We start from the raw sequence: 21,274 nt of genomic DNA, 5'->3' as shown, positions 1-21,274 counted from the left end.
TCCAGAGGTAAAGGATCCCACTTGATGTTGGAGGATTAAATGAGAAAATTTAGGTAAATTGCTTAGTAGCAGTACCTGCCCTATGGTAATGTAAATCTGCAATAAACGGTAGCTATTATGATTAATCCTCCAACAATTCCTGGTCTGAAGATGAGGAAACAGAGGGTGAAGGAAGGTTACCCTACTGTTAGATAGAAGAGCTAGGATTCAAGTCCATCTTTCTGGTGCCAGATCTTCCACATCTCTTCTCCACATCGATCGGTAAGGTGTCCACGTGGACACCATGTTGAAGATGAGGCGGGACTTATTCGATTCAGATCGACTTCTTTCCTGAGACGGATGCGATGCTTTCTCAGAAAAGGAGAACACACCTGACTGCAAAACATACACACCACATGCCTAATCATAACCGCAGATACTTAAAATAGAAATATCTTCTTATCAGAGCCACTCTTTGGACACCGCTGCTCAATCTTCCTTTCGGAACAAACTGCCCTAACCTTTCAAGTAACTATGATTCAACTGACTAGTAAAACAGTTTTTCTCTTAAAATTCAACAATTGGAACCTGATTTCCTTCTTGTTGCCCACATGTTTAAAGTATGAGTGTGTGTGTGTGTGTGTGTGTGTGTGTGTGTGTGTGTGTGTGTGAATGTATGTATGTGTAGTTTCAAACTTCTTTTGTTCTCTAAGGAATTACACCTGCAGGGTAATTATGTCCTCCAAACCCCCAAAGCCCAAACATGCCCCAGGGCGAGGAACAGTGAAGTGCACAGGAAAAGGGAGAGGCGGACTCAAAACTACACTCGCCAAGTGTGTTTACGGCAAGAGGAGCCATGTCCCCTCCTAAAATGGCCTTGGGAAATACTGTCATAAAACAAAAGTGAAACGTCTAAGGTGGATATTGCAGGCAAAAAGCAAGACGGCACCTGAGGAGGAGCGGCTCATCACTATGAAACAGGAAGACTATCGAGACCATTATCAAGAGTGAAAATGTGCTCACAAACTCACCACCGACCAGCCACAGGCACTTTTTTGTCCTTGCCTGTCGACGAATTCCCTGCTGCCACCCCCTGTGCCTGGGCAGATAAGGCTCACGATGGCTTTTGAGGGCATCCTGTGAGCCAAGATCTCAGAACACAGACCACTGAGCCCTTTCAGACCCCGAAGCCTTACCCATTGTGCCACCGTTCTGCTGCAATTCCCCAAAGTCGACGAGAAGAAAGAGGGGGGATTTGGTAAAAGAAATAAAAAGCAAACGGCCCAAGCTAATGTTCTGCTTGGGTAAATATCGGCTATCTCCAAATCTGGTCCGTCCCCAAGTCCTTTCCATACTTTCTTCGGGACACGGCTGCACCCGGCCCTTACACACCGGTTACCCGAGCCCCTCCTTGGGTCCCGCCTTCGTCCCTCTGGCACCCCGTTCACCTTGCTTGAAGCATCCTTGTGTCTCTGAAGCAGGGGCCACCTAGTCTTTCCCATGCTGGTCTTATAAATGTATAAGCAGAAGACTGTGTGTCTTGTGCATTTCTAAAATTTAATTGGCAAACTGCATGTTCTTGGGGGCAGCTGCGGGCCCACTGAGGTTCTCAGAAACACACTTTGGAACATAACATCCTGAGCCTAAACTGAAAGCCAGCTGCTGCTCAGGACACTGCCAGCAGCTGCTTCCTTATCACTCCTGCACAGATGCTGATTCCAGACAGCTGGAAAGGAGAGGGCCTGTCTGACCCAGAGGAAGGGGTTCCTTAAACTCCCCAAAGGAGGAAGATATTTAAGGAAGCTTGGCTTAGAGAGTCAGGGGGCGCAGTTGATGCGAACGGCACAGCAGTGCTCTAGGAACAAAAGCAGACGTAAGCTTGGAAGCAGGGACAACTGGGGCCTGGATGGGATTCAGTTGTGGGGAAGGGAAGTGGGAGAAAGGAAAATGTTTCCCCCCCAGGTTTCCTGTCTTCCATTTCTTCCCTGGATTGATCTTCCCCTCCTTCCCAGCTCCACGGTTTCTTACTTTTACCTGTGCACCATGGGAACTGAAAGAGCTTGTTATATCATTGGATGTGTTTATTTTATAATGCTGCCTCAGTACAATTCACTACAAATCCAGGAATATACCACTTCGAGCAGCCTCCTTTCTGCCTTGCTAAAGCTGTTACCTCTGTCAGTGCTTCTTACACTTCAGGGTGCATACAAATCCCCTGGGGATCTTATTAAAATGCAGATTCTGATTCAGGGGCGGGGCCTGAGACCCTGCATTTCTAACAGGCCCCAGAAGTTGCGAGGGGTTAGCTATTTCACAAGAAGTTTCTCTCTCTAAGTTAAAGAAGCCTCCAGGCCTTGGATTTTCTTTCTCCATCTTCTACCTGGGTGTCCCACACAGGCCTCATGTCTGTTAAAGCAATGATAACCAATAGGAAAAAGGAAAGCAATGTGCCACTGAGAAAAAACTTCCTAAGGGCTGGGGGCTGCATTATTCTAGAAGCTGATGAATACCCTGGTCCCCCAAGGCCCAGGAAGAAACTCTGGATGCAGGGAGGTTGCTGTGCCATCGGTGTGCCAAGTGGAGAATCGCATGGGTGGGTACACGCACAACGTGGCCCTCTCTCTCTCTGGTCACAAATTTCTTTAAACCAGTAGTGCTCAAACTTAATTATGCATGAGAATCACCTGGAAGGCTTGCACAACCAGAGACTATTTTTCTGATTCAGAAGGTCTGAGGTGGGGCTGAGAAAGTGCATTTCTAACAAGTTCCCAGATGCTGCTGGCTCAAACATCCTGAGAACCATGGCTTTAAACACCTGAACAGATCGAGGAGCTACATGCAACACAGAGTTGGTTCTTCTTTAATTGAGCACAGATCTGTTGCCTGTGGAATGTCCAGACTCTGGATCCAGGTGCATTGCATTTGCAGCCGTCTGGCCTCTGCCAAAGGCCTTGCCAGGATGCCTGTTTTGAAGCAATTAATGATCCCGTTGCTTCAGTGCAATCTATTGCCTAGTGATATCTGGCATCATTGCCATTAGCGGCATCCACCAGGGAATGCAACTGGGATTCTGGAGCTCCCAGTGGAAAAGAACTCTTCCTTTAGTAAAATAATAGTCACTCTAATTTCTCTCCTCGGCTTAAGAAAGAAAGTTTTACTCTAAATTTATAGGCAGCATTCTAGTGTGGAGGAGTCTGAGGCTTTTAAACATTAGGAATCAGAAGGACAGAACTTACTTGCTAATTAGGCAAATTTTATTAATTTTCTTTAAAACAAAAAATAAAAGGAAACCCAAATATACTGATAGTACTTTCTAATTATTTTCTCACTATGGGTTTATCGCCAAGATCAAAATACAAAAACAGCATTCTGTAAAAATATGCATTGTATGCTTTTGAATGTCAAGGGCATAAATACTTGCTCTGTGCAGGTTATTTCAAGTTCTTGCATCTTACTTCAAGATGCAAGCTTCCTGGCAAGAGCTTTTCAATTATTAGTGGAAGTGAAAGTTAAATAACCCAGTATCTTTCCACTGTATCACTGAATGGATAGTAAGTCTGGTTGTTTTGTTTTCAGTTTGTTTTTCTGACATTTTCTATTTCAGATACTTACACTAAACAATCCAGAAAGGTCTCCTGAAATGCTGTTGAAATCTCTTATCTGTGCATCCTCGCACCCATCTACCTAAACAAGTCCTCTGGACTAAACGTCAGGCCAGGCTGTTGGGCAATGTTGAGACCTGGGTTCGGCTTGCTCAGCATCAGACTCACGGGAGAGCTGCCTTTAGATACCTGAAGTCCAGGATGGACATCCATGGAGGGTCCAGGGGCCTTCTGACATCTGTTCTACTTAAGGATTTGCCAACATCAAAAGGGTTGGGATGCCAGTTCAGAGGATGGAGATGTTTGTTTACAATTAGTTAATCCTGAGGATGGTTTGGCCTATGGACTGCATTCCTTCTCCTCACGCTATAGGGAGAGGAGATAAACATGAGCAGGGAGACAGAAGTGCTGTCCTGGGCTTCCCTGGTGGCGCAGTGGTTGAGAATCTGCCTGCCGATGCAGGGGACACGGGTTCGAGCCCTGGTCTGGGAGGATCCCACGTGCCGCGGAGCAACTAGGCCCGTGAGCCACAACTACTGAGCCTGCGCATCTGGAGCCTGTGCTCCGCAACAAGAGAGGCCGCGATAGTGAGAGGCCCTTGCACCGCGATGAAGAGTGGCCCCCTCTTGCCACAACTAGAGAAAGCCCTCGCACAGAAACGAAGACCCAACACAGCAAAAATAAATAAAATAAATTAATAAATTCCTACCCCCAACATCTTCTTTAAAAAAAAAGAACTCTCCGTCCTGCAGAGTCCCTAACACTTGAACATCTAATTGTTAAGTACTGGAGCAAAAGTATTTAACAAACCCCTAGGGCTGAAGTTCAGTAGCCATTTCCTGGCTGCATGGGAACTCTGGTGGAAGTAAAGGAGCCCAGGGTACAATCTACAAGGATGACTTATGTAGTGGAAGTGTTTCAATGTCAAATCCTAAATGGACACAGTTGAAAATTAAAGTTTTCCTCACCTCTGAGCAGCATATCCAAAACATGAACTGCTGGGTGCATCTTGAACTCTCCCGGGCTCTCAAATGATTGCCTTCAGAGACTACTTTTAACAGAGGATTGTGTTATCTGGGGACTCTATTTTTAACAGGTGCCATTTTACAAGTCTGTAAAACCACCTCAGTCATTCAGTATCACTGTCAGAACACAACAGTCCAAAACACCTACTGCAAGGTTATTCAACAGCCAAACCACAATCAACCACCAGGAAGCTGGTGTCCCCCGCCTCCCATGTCAAGGTGGGCTGAGGATCTGGGGTAGCCGAACACAGGTGTGTGACCAGGAGGGAGAGCAGGAGCCCGGTGCAGGGCAATCGGGACCAAGAAGACCCAAGTTAACCTCTTCACTCTGACACTTACTACTGCAAGTTACGGAAACACTTTAAGCCCCAGTGTCTTTTTCTGAAAAAAGGGATAAAGATACCTTATTTTTTAGGTTGTATTAAGGATTAAATGAGGGACTTCCCCGGTGGCGCAGTGGTTGAGAGTCTGCCTGCCGATGCAGGGGACACGGGTTCGTGCCCTGGTCCGGGAAGATCCCACATGCCGCGGAGCGGTTGGGCCCATGAGCCATGGCCGCTGAGCCTGTGCGTCCGGAGCCTGTGCTCCGCAACATGAGAGGCCACAACAGTGAGAGGCCCACGTACCATAAAAAATAAATAAATTAAAATAATAATAATTAAAAAAAAGGATTAAATGAAATACTATATAGAAAGTACTTGGCACAGTGTCTGATCCAGAGAGAAATTCATTAAATGGTCTTGTTGCTAATATTAAAGGTAGGGGCAGGGTAACCTGCTGAGAAGAGTGGAGAAAAGGATAAAAGAGATCCAGAAATGTCCGGAATAGACAAATCCAGAAAGACAGAGAGTACATTGATGATTTTGGTGGGGAGGTGGGAATTAGGAGTAATTGTTAATGGGGACAGGCTTTTCTTGGGGGTGCTGATGCAAATATTCTGGAATTAGATACTAGTGGTTTGTAGAACCTTATGAAATACTAAAAACCATCAAACTATATACTTGGACATGTGAATCTTATGGTATGTGAATTATATCTCAATTAAAAAATAAACTGTACCCTCCCCCCAAAATGTGTGTGTGTTTATTTTTTAAATTGAGGTATAATTCACATACCATGTATCTGGAAAATCTCGTTATCTGAAAGAACCCACTCCCTACCACGCTGGCTTACCGAGGTGCGCCAACAGGGTGATATGATGCAAAGAAGCCTGAACTAGGAGTTACGAGCCTTCATATTTACAAGACCTAAAACCAACCGGGCCCGTTCCTCCCTTGAAAGAAAAGGAGACCCTGGCCCAGAAAGTGGAAGAGACTGTCCCGGGGGGCTGAGGTAGGGCTGGGCTCCAGGGTTCAGTACCTTAACGGGGTTCCTCAAGCATATTCAGCCCTTACAGACAGGAAGACAGGAGGGTTCATGGAGGTCGACGGCTGCTTTTCCTCAGTAATTGTGTGGGGAGGGCAGAGCTCTTGTCTGGAATGGCAGCTGGCATTCTGCGTTCCTGTTTATTACAGTTTATCTCAAGCAGTCATTTCCATTCACCTTTTTAAAAAAACATGAGGCGCAGCTGTGGCTTCACTTTAAATATTGTTCCTTCCAGCCTTTTAATTTTTTCACGGGCTCCTCCCTAATCTTTCACCATAATTGGATGCACCACACTAGAGACAGCACCCTGGAGAAACAAAGCCAGGCAAGTCGGCTTGCCCATCCTCCGACCACACACGGCCCTGCCCGCGGCTCCTTCTGCCAGGAGTGGCCTGGGGATAGAAGGCAAGGCCAGCTTGCCGGTGTTTGCTCTGCTCTGGGACAAAGTGGGAGCCAGTCCTCTACCATGCTTCCTGTTACATTTTCTTGATTTCCTCTCTCTCTCCACGGGTATAATTTGGATCTATCCCCAGCCCTGAGGTGGTACAGGCTGTGCATTTTCTAGGTCCACACTGACCATCTGAAGGTCCACATCCTTCCAGGTGGCATCAATTCCACGGCAGCTTATTTGTTTGTACGCCTCCCTATTTGGACTGTGAGCTCCTTGAGGGAAAGCCCAGCCTCCCTTTCGTGATCCTGGCCCTGCACACAATGCCAGGGACACAGGAAGGCTCTTGGTGAGTAACGGCTGACGGGATCAGGACGTTGACTGGCAGGCTATGTGCCTCCGTGTCCTCAAGACAATGGGCTGTGGGACCCAGCGGGTCGGAGGCTGCTCAGAGAAAGGCAGGGCCATGATAGACCGGACTTTCACACCTAGGATTCTGCCAAGGTGCAGGCTTTCCTTCCTAGACACTAAGATGTGCTTTCTGTTGAGTACAGTCTTACTACTATTACTGAACAAACCAGAGGTCCTTAATGAAACATCAGGACCTTCCCCAAGGAACAGGAACATATGTGTAATCTTTCCCTTCCTTTGCCTGGGTGGAATCTAATTTTAGTCATCATAAAGTGACCTTTCCCCTGAAGGCTGTTTGCCTGACTTTGAAACAACCTTGTAAAATAATCCCTATATACATGCGGTATTTATTAGTGCAACTGGTATAAAAAATTCTACTGTACCCAGGCAGGGATATACCAATTTTCCTAGTGTTTTGGACAACTGACCTCAGAGTGACAGGAGATGAAAGAAGAAATTATTAAAACTTTTATTTTTATTTATGTTTTAAACATCTTATTCTTAAAAATATCTATTTGTATACAGTCAGCCCTCCATGTCTCTGGGTTCTGCATCTGCAGATTTAACCAAGCAGAGATCAAAAATATTTGGGAAAATGCCAGAAAGTTCCAAAAAGCAAGACATAAATTTGCCATGTACCCAGCAACTATTTACATAGCATAGCATTTACACTGTATTAGGTACTATAAGTAACTAAAGATGATTTAAAGTGTACAGGAGGATGTGTGTGAGTTATATGCAAATACCGTGCCATTTCATAAAAGTGACTTGAGCATCCTGGGATTTTGGTATCTGTGGAGATCCTGGAACCAATTCCCTGTGGATACCAAGGGACGACTGTATATGTTTTATACATACAAGATGTATTTTTACAGTGGTATATATGTGTAATTTATGAATAGAATATATGTATATTAAAGGCTTGGGCTCAAAAACATTTTACTGATGAATACAAGGTGAAAAAACCCTACAGACCACTGCTTTATGGCATCTAATTTAATTTTCTAGTTAGTCAGCCAAACAGCAAAAACAAAACAGAGAAAAAAACCTTAGAAAAGAAAGATTCTAATTAGGAAAAGTGATTTTTATATTAGCTAGTTATTTTCTATCCTTTGTATTTTAAAGAAAGCCATATGTTGCCCTGTTTCACTAGAAGTTCTTAATGAAATGATCAATAGTGGTTTTTTAAAAAGGAAGCCTTTGTAGTTATCATGATATGCATACATTTGAAAGCACTTTGCCTGAGAAAAATAGCTACAAGCTGAAATGACAACAGAACGACTTCCACGTTTAGGGTCCACAACAATATATACTGATCTCTGGGCATCCTCCACATCTAAAAGTTTCATCTAGTGGTCTTTTGTACTAACCTCTCAGATAACTATTTCTCTTGAAGTCACAGGTGGTGTTCTACTGCCTTAGTGAGATTAAGGGTTATACAATTCAACTCTGTTTTGTTGTTGTTGATGTTTTAAAGCTACTTGAGCCTTACATGTTTGTCACTTTAGTCAACGCTGTATCAGGCTGCCTGCATACCATGGCTCGGTCATTCCAGGCATCTGGGCTCACTCTGTTTCTAAGTAGGATGAAACTACAGTGGTCATTACTTTATTGTTATTGCATTAGCAGTGGTATGTCTTTCATTTTCCTAAGTGCAAACTGACCTACACTTTCCTAGCTGAGAAACGCTGTGACAAAGAAAACCGTGGCTAGTCCTTTGGCACTGAAAATAGAGGCAATATGAGAACTGTGCACTTGTTCTAGTGGGTTGGGTAAGTGCCCGACTCTGATTGCTGAGTGTCCCAAGGATCTTTTGCACACCCACTTCCGGCAGGAGGGGACATCGGAGAGGTGTCAGGGTTTCAAGACTCTATGAGCACTTATCCCCTTGGGCCCTCACTTCCTTCTTGGGGATCACAAAGGACAAAAAACACACAGATCAACAAGGCAGGTCATTTAAACCTATTTAAGTTTCAGCTCCTGGAGAAATAACGTAAACTATTGTGAACTGCTCTAAGAAATAAAGTATGTCCTTAAAACAGGCCTCATACTCACACACAGTTATGTATGTAAGATTTAAATTGCCATATTTTACATTATTATACGTAAAGATATATCAAGACAGAAGCTTCTATCTCAATCTAGGGGAAAAAAGTTAGTGACGTATTTGATCAAATTAAAAATTTAGGAGCAAGTTTTACTGTTTTAGGATATTTGCCTTTGAGGGAAAACAGGTCTTTCTTTCCAGGTCCATGATGGAAGGTCCCTGATTCTTCATACTGGGCTGTGTTGTGACCTACACTTGACTTATGGGAAATAATAAGGGGGAAGGACACAGTGTTTAGCCTTCTGTGGACAGACAAGCATATGCTTGTAGTTTAATTTCATTACCTCACCCATATAACTAAAGCTATTTTTACTTGGGGCTGTTGTTACCAGACAATTACCATAAAAAACATACCAAAAATATATTTACTGACTTTCAAAAGAAAAGGCAAGCAAAGAATTAGCAGATACTGTATCAGTTTTTTTTTTTAAAACCTCACACTTCTCTTAGTAAAACTTTATATTTTTCATTGTTTAAAAAAGCCAAACTCAGAAAGATAGATTACACATGCTAGTAATTATTTCTTGCAGGTGAACTGTCAACATGTCAGTAATTAAAAAAATTTTTCCTTCACATAAAAAGCCTGCCTGGAAACTATATGCATAATAGAATGTTTTTCAACTTCAGAATAACAACATGTGTATTCCAGTTACTGCTATAATATATTAATGAATACAAACTGGGAAACACAGAAAGAAGAACCCTCCCAGCTTAATGCATTCGATTCTGAGCATTTAGCCTTCCTGAATATATTATGGCAATGGCCACTGAGTGTGGAATTTGGCCACTCCTCAAGGGTGATCTTTCTCCCAGTTAGAAAAATGGTCCGATTGTTTACAAACAAAAGAGCTCCCCCCCCTTACCTTTTTATAATCCCCCTCCATATCCAATGGGGATTCTTGACTGATGATGTCATCCATTCCATCACTGTCCAAATTCATCCTTTAACTCTTTAGAATTTCACTTAAGAAATAACCTCCCATGAATTCTGATAGGCTGACGTGCAGTTGCCCAGGACCCTGGTTACCGCTCATGCTGACATGGAGAGCCAGCTAAGAGTCTGTGTCCGGCTGTATGTAACCTTGCCCCCCTCTATCCCAGAGACACCGCCCCACCTGGCCTCCCTGGTCTGTCCTGCGCTCCAGCACGGGGGCAGCTGCTGTTCTCCGAGGCTAACTCTGCCCTGACACTCAGCTGGTTGAGTCCAGCCTCCCCACGTCTGCCGTCACCTTACCCTGAATGATCCTGCCTGGATTCCTCTCCCCAGCACCTTTTCTACCCCAGGTCGAGGAAAAGCTGATTCAACTCCCTAACTCCCTCCTTCAGGGCTGAATGTGGATAGGAGTTCTGTAAGGAATCCAGCAACCTTTGTCTGAACCAGGGGTAGAGTGTATGGGATAAAAATAGATGCAAAGCCCAGCCTCGCAGACTTCGCTGGTGAGTTAAAAGCCGGGTCTTCCGTGCCAAAACCAAACAGTATAATTTAAAAGTTAACCTGTAAGACAGATGCTTGCCTTTTTTTCCTTTTTCCCATAACCAATCATTTCTAAAAATCAGATGTAAAAGTCTCATCTTCAGGGAGAAACCCCAGCACAAGAATGAAATTCATTTCCAACACATTTCCAAATTCATTTCTGCTCCAGGATCGCTGCTTTGTTCTATTAATATAGGCAAGAGAAGATCCATCAACTTTTCTTTAAAAGCCGGTGGCAGGCTTTTTCACAAAAGAGGACGTTCCTTTCTGCGGCTCTCTTTACCCTTTTCCCATGGCTTTTGGTTTTGTTTACTGGCTTTACATACAGAGAAGGAAAAGGCCCACAGCTGGAGGATGTTTTGATGCAAGAAGCAGATAAACAGAAGTGCACACACAAACACACACTCCTCGTTATCGAATTACTACTGCCATAAACTAAAACTTATATCCAGTATTTTTTAAAAGTTACTGTGTGCAGGAGAAATGGGCCAAAGAAGAATTCAAAGGCCAAGGCTCTGTTCAGCAGCACAGTCTTATGGTCTGACGTGCTTAGACAGAAAGCAGCAAATGTACCAGTCAATACTTCTTCCAGTGTGAATTCCTGACCAACCTCAATGCTGTTAAGAACAGAGTTCTAAAGCAAAAGTGCTGTTCAAGACAGCTTTTGGCATCTGAACCTTTGCTGACATGCTCACATTCACTTGTCTACCCTCGCTCTCCACAAATTAAAAAAAATTCCATTCGTGGTAGACTTGTAGCATCCAGGTGTCTCACTGTAGTAGCCCTACTTCCTTAAAGCCAATATTTTCCCTGCACCCCAGGACACACATCCAAACACCCCTTTAACTCCATCCACCCTCATCCTCCACCTCAATTCCCAAGAGAATGTCTTGTACCTTTGTCAGACAGTTTGACGGAAGTTGTATCTCCCGAGCCACACCTGCTTTCGGGAAGGGCTTCTCTCTAGCAGAGATCTCCCTTGTCCTTGGAACGTTGTCCACGGAAGGAAACATTAATAGTTCATATGAGTGCTTTTCAACCGAAATCTTCTGTGGAAACCACATACATTTAGAAGGTAAACACGGGTCTGTCTGCTCAGGTTGAAGAAGGGGGCCTACCATGAATTGCAGTGATTTCAGCCTCTCACCTAGGTTAGCATCCTAGCCCATTTAGCAGTCTATAATCAAGAGCTAACATGGATGCAGCTATAAAAATTTATTAATTTATTTGGCTGTGCCACGCAGCTTGCAGGATCTTAGTTCCCTGACCAGGGATCAAACCCAGGCCACCGCAGTGAAAGCGCTGAGTCCTAACCACTGGACCTCCAGGGAATTCCCAATGAAAACTTAGAGAGTACAAGACTTAGTAAAGTACATAAAACTATAAGCCTAATTACTAACACCTTTTGACTTTAATTTTAACAGGGTGGCCTTAAATATATAGTTAAAATGACTGAACCCTCACTATTAACTATGTATATATATAAAAACATATTCAAATTAATTTACATACACCAATAATACATTGACCACATACATACCTATATATGCATATGCATATACATTAATAATATATTACCTTTTGGAGAATGGCACCTCAAAACCTCAAAAAGATGGAAATTCCCCAGCCATACAACAGCAGCAAGGATTAGTACTAAGAAAGTACTAAAGATCATTCCCCTCCTCTACCCCCTACATCTTTTCTTGGCATAAGTGATTCTCTCATAAGTACTATATAGAGACAAGTGATAAATCATCTCCTCTTGAAACTTGGTCCCCAGTGGTGATGAATTTATTTTGCACCCTCCCTAAAGAAGTGCTCAGTACATAGACTTGTAGTCCAGACCCTTTCTAGAAGGAGCTGTACCACCGCTATCTGGATGGCTTAAAATACCTGCTATTTTCCTAACATGTGAACTGATCTTCGATATTTTCTAGAGCTTTACTACCCAAAGTGTGTCCTCCGACCAGAGCATCCACATCACCTGGGAGCGGACTGCAAGTGCAAACGCTCAGCTCTCACCCCAGACCTACTGAATCAAAAAATGCACTTTTAAAAGAGCGCTAGGATTTTTTGAGTGTGCTTTAAATTTTAGAAGCACACCTCTAGACCTTGAAAAAAATTCATTATAAGAGATTATATTATTTTAGATCAGACTTCTAGGCATGGTGGCAAGATCTTGACTTTAGATGCCTGGGATCAACGCTGTAATTAATTTCACTTCCAAGAGGTCCAAATGAATGCAGGAAAGGAAAAAACAAAACAAAACACGACCTCAAAAGGCTTGAGCTGAACATAATGTTTGGTGGTTTTGTGGCAGCTACGCACAAACAAGGGGATAACAGTCACTCATGTCTTTCCTACAGAGAATTCTTCCTGGTTCCCTCCTCTACTGCTGCCCTCTCTAAAATGAACTGTGCTGGCAAAACATGGGCCCAGATACTAATGCTTCCCCTTAGAAAATGTACACAGAGCCACTTACAGTCCCTGAGGTTGAAAGGGCCTCTGCTCACACCCCTGCCCTGAAATTCAAGGACTACAACGGAGAGCTTCAGTTTCCTGTCAAGCCATGATCTGAACTGCAAGGTGCATTGCTCACGTGAGCCAATGCTTTTAAATGATCATTATTGGTCACTGGTGGAAATTATTGACTGTGAGAACACCGACCGCATTACTGGGAAATCACTTATGCATTGTCAAAAGATTTTCCTATTCCTATTGATGGAAACTATTTCATCCTGATTAACGCTTTAGCATCCTACCGCCTTTCCTTCCACCTTAATATCCAAATTCCGTGAGCTATACAAACCGACACCTGATTTATAACCTCTTTTCAAATAAACTATTTTCTTCTGTGCAATGTTCGTCTAAATTTGCTTTGCTTTTCAATTAAGGTATACAGCTATCTAGATAAACCACAAACATATGCGTGCAATTTTGCAATGGACTTTTCAGTGTAGGTTTCAAAAGTTAAACTAATGGCATTGGGAGCATGGAGTGGAGGAGGTGAAAGTGTTGGGAGGAGACACAGTGCCAGTCGTTGACCCACATCAGAAAAACTGAGGACCACAGACATGAAGCTTTCTGCCCAGCTGAAGACCTGAGTACAAGAAACTCAACTGCCGTCACTTGGATGACGGCAGCACAGCTTCCGAGGGAGACCAGGATTAATGCCCTCATTATGTTTTTCTGTGTTCTTAGCATTCTTTCCCCCTTAATGGCTTAATGGCTCTCCTACGCTGATTGTCACTAGGCCTTTGGATGGTTGTTTTCTTCTGAATTCAAGCAATTTTGTCAAAGTACTTTCTATTTTAGGAAGCTTGGTAATTTCTGATGCTTCTAGATAGTGCCCAGGGGAATACTAAGTACACCAAGATTTCAATTTTTCCCTTGGTATAGAGAATATAAATAAATAATAGAATACGGCGCTATGGATGTTGAGCTTCTGCACGTGAAATCTTAGTTTAAGATCGTGTGTGTGCGCGCGCGTGTGTGTGTGAAGGTGGGGTCTCTGCTCTCCAAAAATCACTCATGCACTGATATGTATCATAGTGATGTTTCCATTTCCTTCCCCTCCTCTATCCCCAGCCCCTTTCCAAGAGAAAATACTAGACTTTTGGCTTAAAATATGCATATGCACATTTATTTCTTAAAATCGCTTGATGTCTAAAACGTGATGTTCGAGGCCCCCAGTGCTACTTTAAATAGGAATGATGTGCTTGTACTAAATTTCTATTTCAGATCAGGCCCATACTGAAATCCTGTTAAAATGATTTCCCCGCCCCCCCGTTTGGGCACCTATCACTGTGCTCCTTTCGTGGTAAAAAATATACAACATTAGGTTTTCAGATATACAGCCTAAAAACAAGTGCAGACGAGTTTACATCCAGAACTATTTTCTTAATTTTTAAGGTGATGGATATGTTACTCTCTCCTCAGACAAACACACTGTATCTCAACAAGGCAAAACACAACTATACCCCAACCAAGCAAAACAATGAAAACAAAGTATTCTTCAGCACTTAACTACGGGGAAAAGAATTTCCCAATCAAATAAAAATCTATAGAACAAGACGGAAAAATAACTTCATTGAACTTTAACTTTATTTATTTATTTTTCATTGAACTTATATTTAAAAGCCTGTATCAAATAGTGCACTAAATGCTTTGAAATTCCCCTCTCCACTAGGTCAATATATTTTTTTCCTGCTATGGATGAAACCAGGCTTAAATTGAGTGGAATCTTAAATGGAGTCAAATTTGCTACCTTGTTTTCTCATTCACAGGGAAAGGGACTTGGGAAATGAGCCCTCCCTTGCCCTGGTGTCAACAGGGACAGACTATATTTCCTTTCTTTTGTTAACCATGAAATAACCCACTAGAATCTGGGCATGAAGGGCTGTTTACTACTTTCTCCAGCAAGAATTTTTAATGTACTATTTGAACTGATATAATCCCTAGTTTTATCATTTGAGACCAATATAGGACATCTTTTATTTTATGTGCTGGGTATGACACTTCAATTGGGCTGAAACATTTTGTCCAAGAGGTATTTGGTGTTTCAGGAGCCAGTAAAATTATCCCTCTATATGGTAAAAAGATTTCTGAAAACTTTGCAAAATTCAATATATTAAGAAAGGTGGCTTGAGGATGAGTATCTGCCTCAACTGACCACAGGTATTTTGAAAAAGTACTTGGGGATGGACCATGAGGTTCACCTTGGGAAAATTCTCTTGGTGAAGGAGAGGTAGGTAAGGAGGTGTGTTCTTAATGCATTGTCTCTGGGAAGCGGGGGTGTCTGTCTCTTTTATTTTCTTCTTTGCACTGTGTCTCCCATCTCGGCAGATGGGATGCTGGCAACTGGGCAAGAGGCTCGTAAGCCGGGTATAAGGAATACCAGGATCAGCTTCACCAACTCCCCCATTGCAGTGCACAGATCTGAGCTTCTCTCTGGTATTATGATGCAAAATCCTCATCCTGGGGACTTGGAACAGCACTGACTGCAGAAGATGTGATTCAGTCCAACACACATTTATTGAACACATACTCTGTTTGCAGGGCAGGAAATGAAAATCAGGTCTTTGTTCTCAAGAAGCCTGTTGTCTAATGGGGGAGACAGACTTATATGTCACTAGCTGTAAAGGGGTTCTAACAGAAGTAAAAGCAAAATGCACTGAGAAGGAGAAAGCTTCCTGAAGGAGGTGACATTTGAGCCTCAGAGTACATCAGCTTGCAACAGGTGGAAGCAGGTGTGTGTGTGGCAGACTTTGTAGGCTGAGGCATCACAGCAAAGGAAAAGGACTGATGCAATTTGGGGGCAGGAGAATAGGGCTTGGAGGGAGGAGTGTTTCTGCCCAGGGTTCTGATCATGGTTAGGCCTTGACTGCCATACAAAGGGGTTGGAAATTTATCCTAAAGAAAATGCGGAAGCATCAAAGATTTCTACTCTGCTTTTTCAAGACCAGGTGTGTATTTGAAGGAGTTTCTTTATGCTCCCAAGGGAGGAAAAGGACGAGAGTCATTCACATACCATTTTACTTTCTTTCTCCTCCAATCCTATGGTAGCTAAGAAAGTGAGGGTGCGGACTATATCTGGGGCGGTGCTAAGGGAATTTAAGCAATGGAAAGAAAGGGGTAAACGCGTGTCATTGGCTTTCCATTCACATCAATCTCCAAAATTAACTCTGCAGGGAGAGAGGAGAAAATATTTGGGAGTTTTTAAGCAAAATGGACCCTTTGACCTAAGCGTGTACTTTCAAGTTAATGATATTTCAAAGCTTTCTATCAGAGATCGTTCAGAAGAATCTGGCCTCTTGAAGGCTGCCAGGCCTGAAGCTGTGGGCAAGGCTCTTTCCTGAAGAGACTGGCTTCCTCCCAAGACTGGAAAATGGAGGTTGATAGCTCTATCTTTTAACACAGCTACAACTGAAAATGACAACACATGCCTCAGTAACCTCTGTGCTAATGTAAACCCTGGGAGGGAGGAAAGTACACGAAGATGATGACAATGTGAGAACCTTTAAAAACAAAACAACCGTGAAAAATTCTGCCTGAGAATTTCTCTCTGATCATCCCTCCTTGGATTAAGTCGTTCAAAGCACAGTGCATCCATCCACCTCAAGCAGTGGTTTTCAAGCTCTTGGAAGCAGTGAAACTCTTTTTTTTTCAAAACAGTCATCTATTTGGAAAAGCAATACATGAGAATCAGCTATACCTCTACATATTAGTAATAAATAATTGGGAAGTGAAGTGACGCATGGTTTTCCTGGTCTGCTTATAACCTTCACTGAGCCCTTTATGTGCATTGGGAGAAGGTGGCTCTTAATTCATGGTAACTGACTTGCTTATGCAGAAAGGTGGCCTCTGGCAGGGACCTGCCAACTCTCATGCCAGGATGTTAACTAGGAAAAATCCCATTTCACAGATGAGAAAAGTAACAAGAATTAAGGGGATAATCGGACCCACAAACACTGAAACCGGGGCAGATTAATGGTAGGAGGTTAGAATAGGAATAGGATTGAAAGTCACCCCAATGGCCATCAAAATGTAACAAACCACAATGCTATAGAATGTTTACAGTATCTTTCATCTTAGTCAATTTTATATACAGTAGGCACATCCATCCATTTTATTTGAGAGCTTGTTCTTAGCACTGGGAGGGCAGATGGACACAAACCTAGAAATCCCTGCCCTCATGGAGCTTCCACGGAGAGAGGGAGACAGAAAATAGACAAATGAGTAAAAGTCTGACGGCTGGTGATGAATGCCAAATCTAAAAATAAAGTGTAATAGAAATACTGGGATAGAACTGGGGAGCTGGAAGTTGACATAGTAAGTCCAGAAAAGGCCTTCACAAGAAGGTGACATTTGAGCAGAGATCTGAAGAAAGTGAGAGAGAAAGCCATGGGGGTTACCCACAGGACAAATATAGGATGCCCGCGTGAATCTGAATTTCACGTAAACAGTGAACAATTTTTTAATATAAACATGCTCCAAACACTGCAGATCGTTTGCTAAACCTGCAACCCTACACAGGGTACCCGGAGGAAGCACATGTCAGGCAGGAGGGGCAGCAAACGCAGGGCCAGGCCAGCATGGGGGGAGGGGAGGAAGGGACGGAGGGAGGGGGACGTGGGAGAGGACTCTGAAAGGCATCAGGGGTGAGGTGATGTCAGGCCCTGGGGGCCCTGGGAGGAACTGGGCTTTTATGTCGAGGAGGAGAATTTTGAGATGGGTGACAGGCTCTGACTTAGGTCTTGAAAGATAATTCTGGATACTTGTTGAGAACAGACTATGGAATGGGGGCAAGGGCAGAAGCAGCCCCAGTTAGGAGGCCATTACTGCGTTGCCGCTGCTGCTGGCAACAAGAGTAATAACAACATATTATCTAGACACGTGCACCAAAATGCCCAAGTAAGTTTGACGGGAATGGCCTCCGAAGCCCCCTTCATGGGCTCTCCATTAAGAAACCTTGGTACACATTGATGGAGGAAAGAAATCAGCCCTACAAATAAATTCCTTCTACTCACTAAGATGCTAACCTTAAGGAATTTGCTTTAACCACTATATTATCATCCTTAAGAATAAGTAAATAAATAAGCCTTCATCGGAAAAGGGGGAGTTTCTGAAAAACATCAAACTGTCGATATCACCAGTGACCGTGACAACATCAAGCCAAGAACTTAGAGAAACCGCCCTTGCTGAATCCAAACGCACATGGTGCCCAGTGGGTTCTAAAACTAAGGTTTCTAAGTAGGATTGAGACGTGGCTTCAAGGTTAATGTTTTTGTTTATGCTGAGTTACGAATAAAGGGAGAGCATTTCAAAAGAACATACACATGAAGATAGTCCTATAAAACTCCATGGAGATGCAGAATCTATTGCCTATTATTATCTGCCTGATGCATGTAATTTTATTGTGAAAATAAGCAATAAATACTTCAAAACTCTCGAACACATAATGACTGTTATATGTTGTAGTTCATACAAAATAAAATCAATTTGTCTTCCTCTGGAAGCAGTAGAGGCTAAAAAAATCTCTCCTCTCCAGATGAAACTGCTGATATTTGACCAATTTTTGACTTGTAAAACCAGTGATTCCATGTTCAACCTAATGAAAAGATATAGGGAATAATCTTATAGTATCTTGCCTTTCAAAAATTAAATTACATAGCATCTCTGAAAACTGAGCAGAAAAATGATTTTAATTATTATAGTAATTTAATCACCTGTAGCCATGCCATGAGTAGGTTAGGCTCTCCCTGGATGTTGACACTACGCTCCCAAACTCTATTCTGTGTAAGTGGTTGTTTCCTCAGACCATGACCCTTTTCTCTTGGAAAGATTTCCTATGAAGCACAATCTTGATATTTAGGATCTATGGCCCTAAATGTACTATAAAATAAAAATACTATAAGACAAGTCTACAGTTAACAAAATTCCAATTATTAAGCAGAGAAAAAGTGGACAAATACACTTTCTAGGCACACATTACTTAGCTGAGAAACGACTGCCTTGAGTCTTGTGAGATGTACTATTCTGCCTGCATATATCCACCACCGTGAAACCCGACCTTATGAGAAACACCTGCTGGTCTCAGGTAACCTACCTCACACAAGGAAGAGGCATTGTTAGACTAGAGAAATGGTCCCTTAGAGCTTCTAAACTCGGTCAGTTGAGTGATACCCTGATATTAACTATCCAGGACTTGGACTAGCCATGCTTGCTGCTGCAAAGAGCAATTTCTCTGAGAACATTCTCGTTGTCTGTTGACAATGAGGATACTTTCAATGTTGCCTCCACAGTCCAGTCACGCTCTAGAACTGGTCTTCTGAAATCATCTGTGTTTACTTCAAAACTCCAGAGAGCAAATTAGCACACAGATGAGTATGTATTACTAGAAATTTTCTATTTGGAGTTTTTTATGCATGTTGGTACCTTAATTCTTATTTACTAGTCATTTAAAACAACACACTAGTAAAAATAAGTTTGGAGAGACATACAAGAGCAACTTTAAACGTCAAGTGCATGCCAGCTAATTTTTGAAAATTCTTAGATCATCAATTATTACTTCCTATTTATATAATTTCCTTCAAGACAATCCTAAAAACTGTATGTGAAGCAAGTCGCAACCCTATGCAATGAGCAAAAATCGTATTTTTCATTGTTATCTACGTGAAATTCCAGATAGATTTTCCTTCTCCAAAGCCCCTGACATTCAATTACAGTTCAAAGCACTTCGTCTCATTTGCACAGACATACAGAATGTGCAAAGCACAGATCACCTCAGTGGATTTCACATATGCTTTAAAGGCCAAAGAAGCAGTGTCTTCTGCCCCATTACTCCCCAGAAAATCTAATTACAATTCAGATACTGTATGCGATGAAGGCCAGGAGTGGAGGATAGCAAAATCCCTTGAAAATCCGGAAAGAGGCAACCTGCTGCTTTGGAAGAGGAAGGCCTCCTCTCCCAAAGGATGCCGGCCTCACAATCAGGCTTTAAATCTTACCTGATACGAACAGTTCTCCTGATGTACCATCTCAGTGCATCCTAGGGCGCAGACCCCAAACAGGACTGCTCAGCGAAGCTGCGGAGGGAAAGCGCGGAGCATCCACTGGCGGAGAGCAAGCCCTGGGAAGGCAGGGGCTCCCCGCAGATTAAAATGGATGCTGTTTCGCTGATCAACCTGCGCAGTGGCACTGCCTGTGCCGGGAAGCGCGCAGCGAGCCGAGCTGCTCTCCTCGGAAAGCAGCAGTGAGGCTTACAAACATGGAGCTAGGACCGGGCTGGGGGAGGGGGCGCGCTCATCACTGGCACAATCAGCCAATTATATTATAGGCACAAAGGAAAGGATCAGTCTGGGGCTGGTGTGACCTTCTGGTGCTTTATGAAGGCAGTTAACTGATGTGGAAACATTCTAGTCCTCATTAAAGGGAAAAAGGCCGGCGAGGGAGAAGGAGAGAGACAGACACAAATCAATGTTGCAGTTGAACATTTCTAACCTCCGGCATCATCCTTCCTGCCCACAGATGCTGCTTGCATGGTGCTTATGAAACGAGAGGCCTTAAGGATCATTTCATAACTTTTAACAGGCGAAAGGGAAAACAATCCATTCTGAATATTGACACTGAAGGGGTGTTCTCTGTGTTGAGTGTCTGAAATGTTTGTCAACTTTACAACTAAAAGGAGGGCCTTCATTCTTTTAAAAAAATATATTATTTTGTAATTCTTCTGATTTCTCACTTACTTTTGGTTCTTATCAGCATGCTTTTTAAGTCAAACAGAAATAAGATGAAATAATTTTCCTATAATTTTTTTAGGGAGGGAGCTTATTAAAGTATTCAAGTCAGTATAATTAACTCATTTCGTGAAAATGAAACTAAACTGCAAGGTTTTTTTTGACAGTAAGGCCATGTATGTATATGGCCCAATGCTGTGACTTGAATATACAGACACCCCCAATATATCACAATATGATTCTAGAGACAGACCATTCCACCTAAGGGACAGTAATGGAGAGGATTCTGGGCTTTCAGATAGTAATCAAAGGACATACAAGTTGGACCATACATATCTCTGGTAAAAAGAGTAGCCGATTTCTAAGATACTTCAGGGTGGTTCTAGGATTTTAGGATATATAAAGAGGAACAACTAGGCTTATAATTTTGTGAAGCTAATTTAGTGATAGATAATTTAAAAACTAAACACAATAAAATTTTCTTATCTATATTTCTGAGTCGCCATAGGGCAACTCATCTTGCTATTTCTTAATAAAATGGCTCTGAGCAAATCAATGATATTCAATAAAATCTTGACTGAATTTAAACCATCCAATAAAAAAATCAATAGAGATATTATTCTTAAGCTATTTTGGTATAGCTATATCTATCTATCTTCTTAAATAATCTTACTAGTAACTGCAA

At 42.6% G+C, this 21,274-nt stretch overlaps 1 protein-coding gene across 7 annotated transcripts in view; it reads right to left on the bottom strand.

Annotated features, from left to right (window-relative positions):
* The window catches only part of SCHIP1 (schwannomin interacting protein 1), a 785,715-nt gene that overhangs the window by 33,123 nt on the left and 731,318 nt on the right, over positions 1–21,274 (bottom strand). Inside the window, exon 1 of one of the 7 annotated variants that reach the window (XM_007454129.1) lies at positions 19,861–20,201. The exons of 5 other annotated variants lie outside the window; for them this stretch is intronic. In XM_007454129.1, the coding sequence (XP_007454191.1) occupies positions 19,861–19,890 (30 nt within the window). In that variant the 5' untranslated portion in view covers positions 19,891–20,201. Of the gene's footprint in view, positions 1–9,740; positions 9,935–19,860; positions 20,202–21,274 lie in introns of those variants that run through there. One more of the 7 variants, XM_007454127.1, reaches the window with a different exon arrangement.

Source organism: Lipotes vexillifer, unplaced genomic scaffold (assembly GCF_000442215.2).
Source record: "Lipotes vexillifer unplaced genomic scaffold, Lipotes_vexillifer_v1.1 scaffold641, whole genome shotgun sequence".
NCBI classification, from domain to species: Eukaryota; Metazoa; Chordata; class Mammalia; order Artiodactyla; family Lipotidae; genus Lipotes; species Lipotes vexillifer.
The sequence above is the reverse complement of the archived record's forward strand: the minus strand, read 5'-3'. Positions and strand labels throughout refer to the sequence as shown.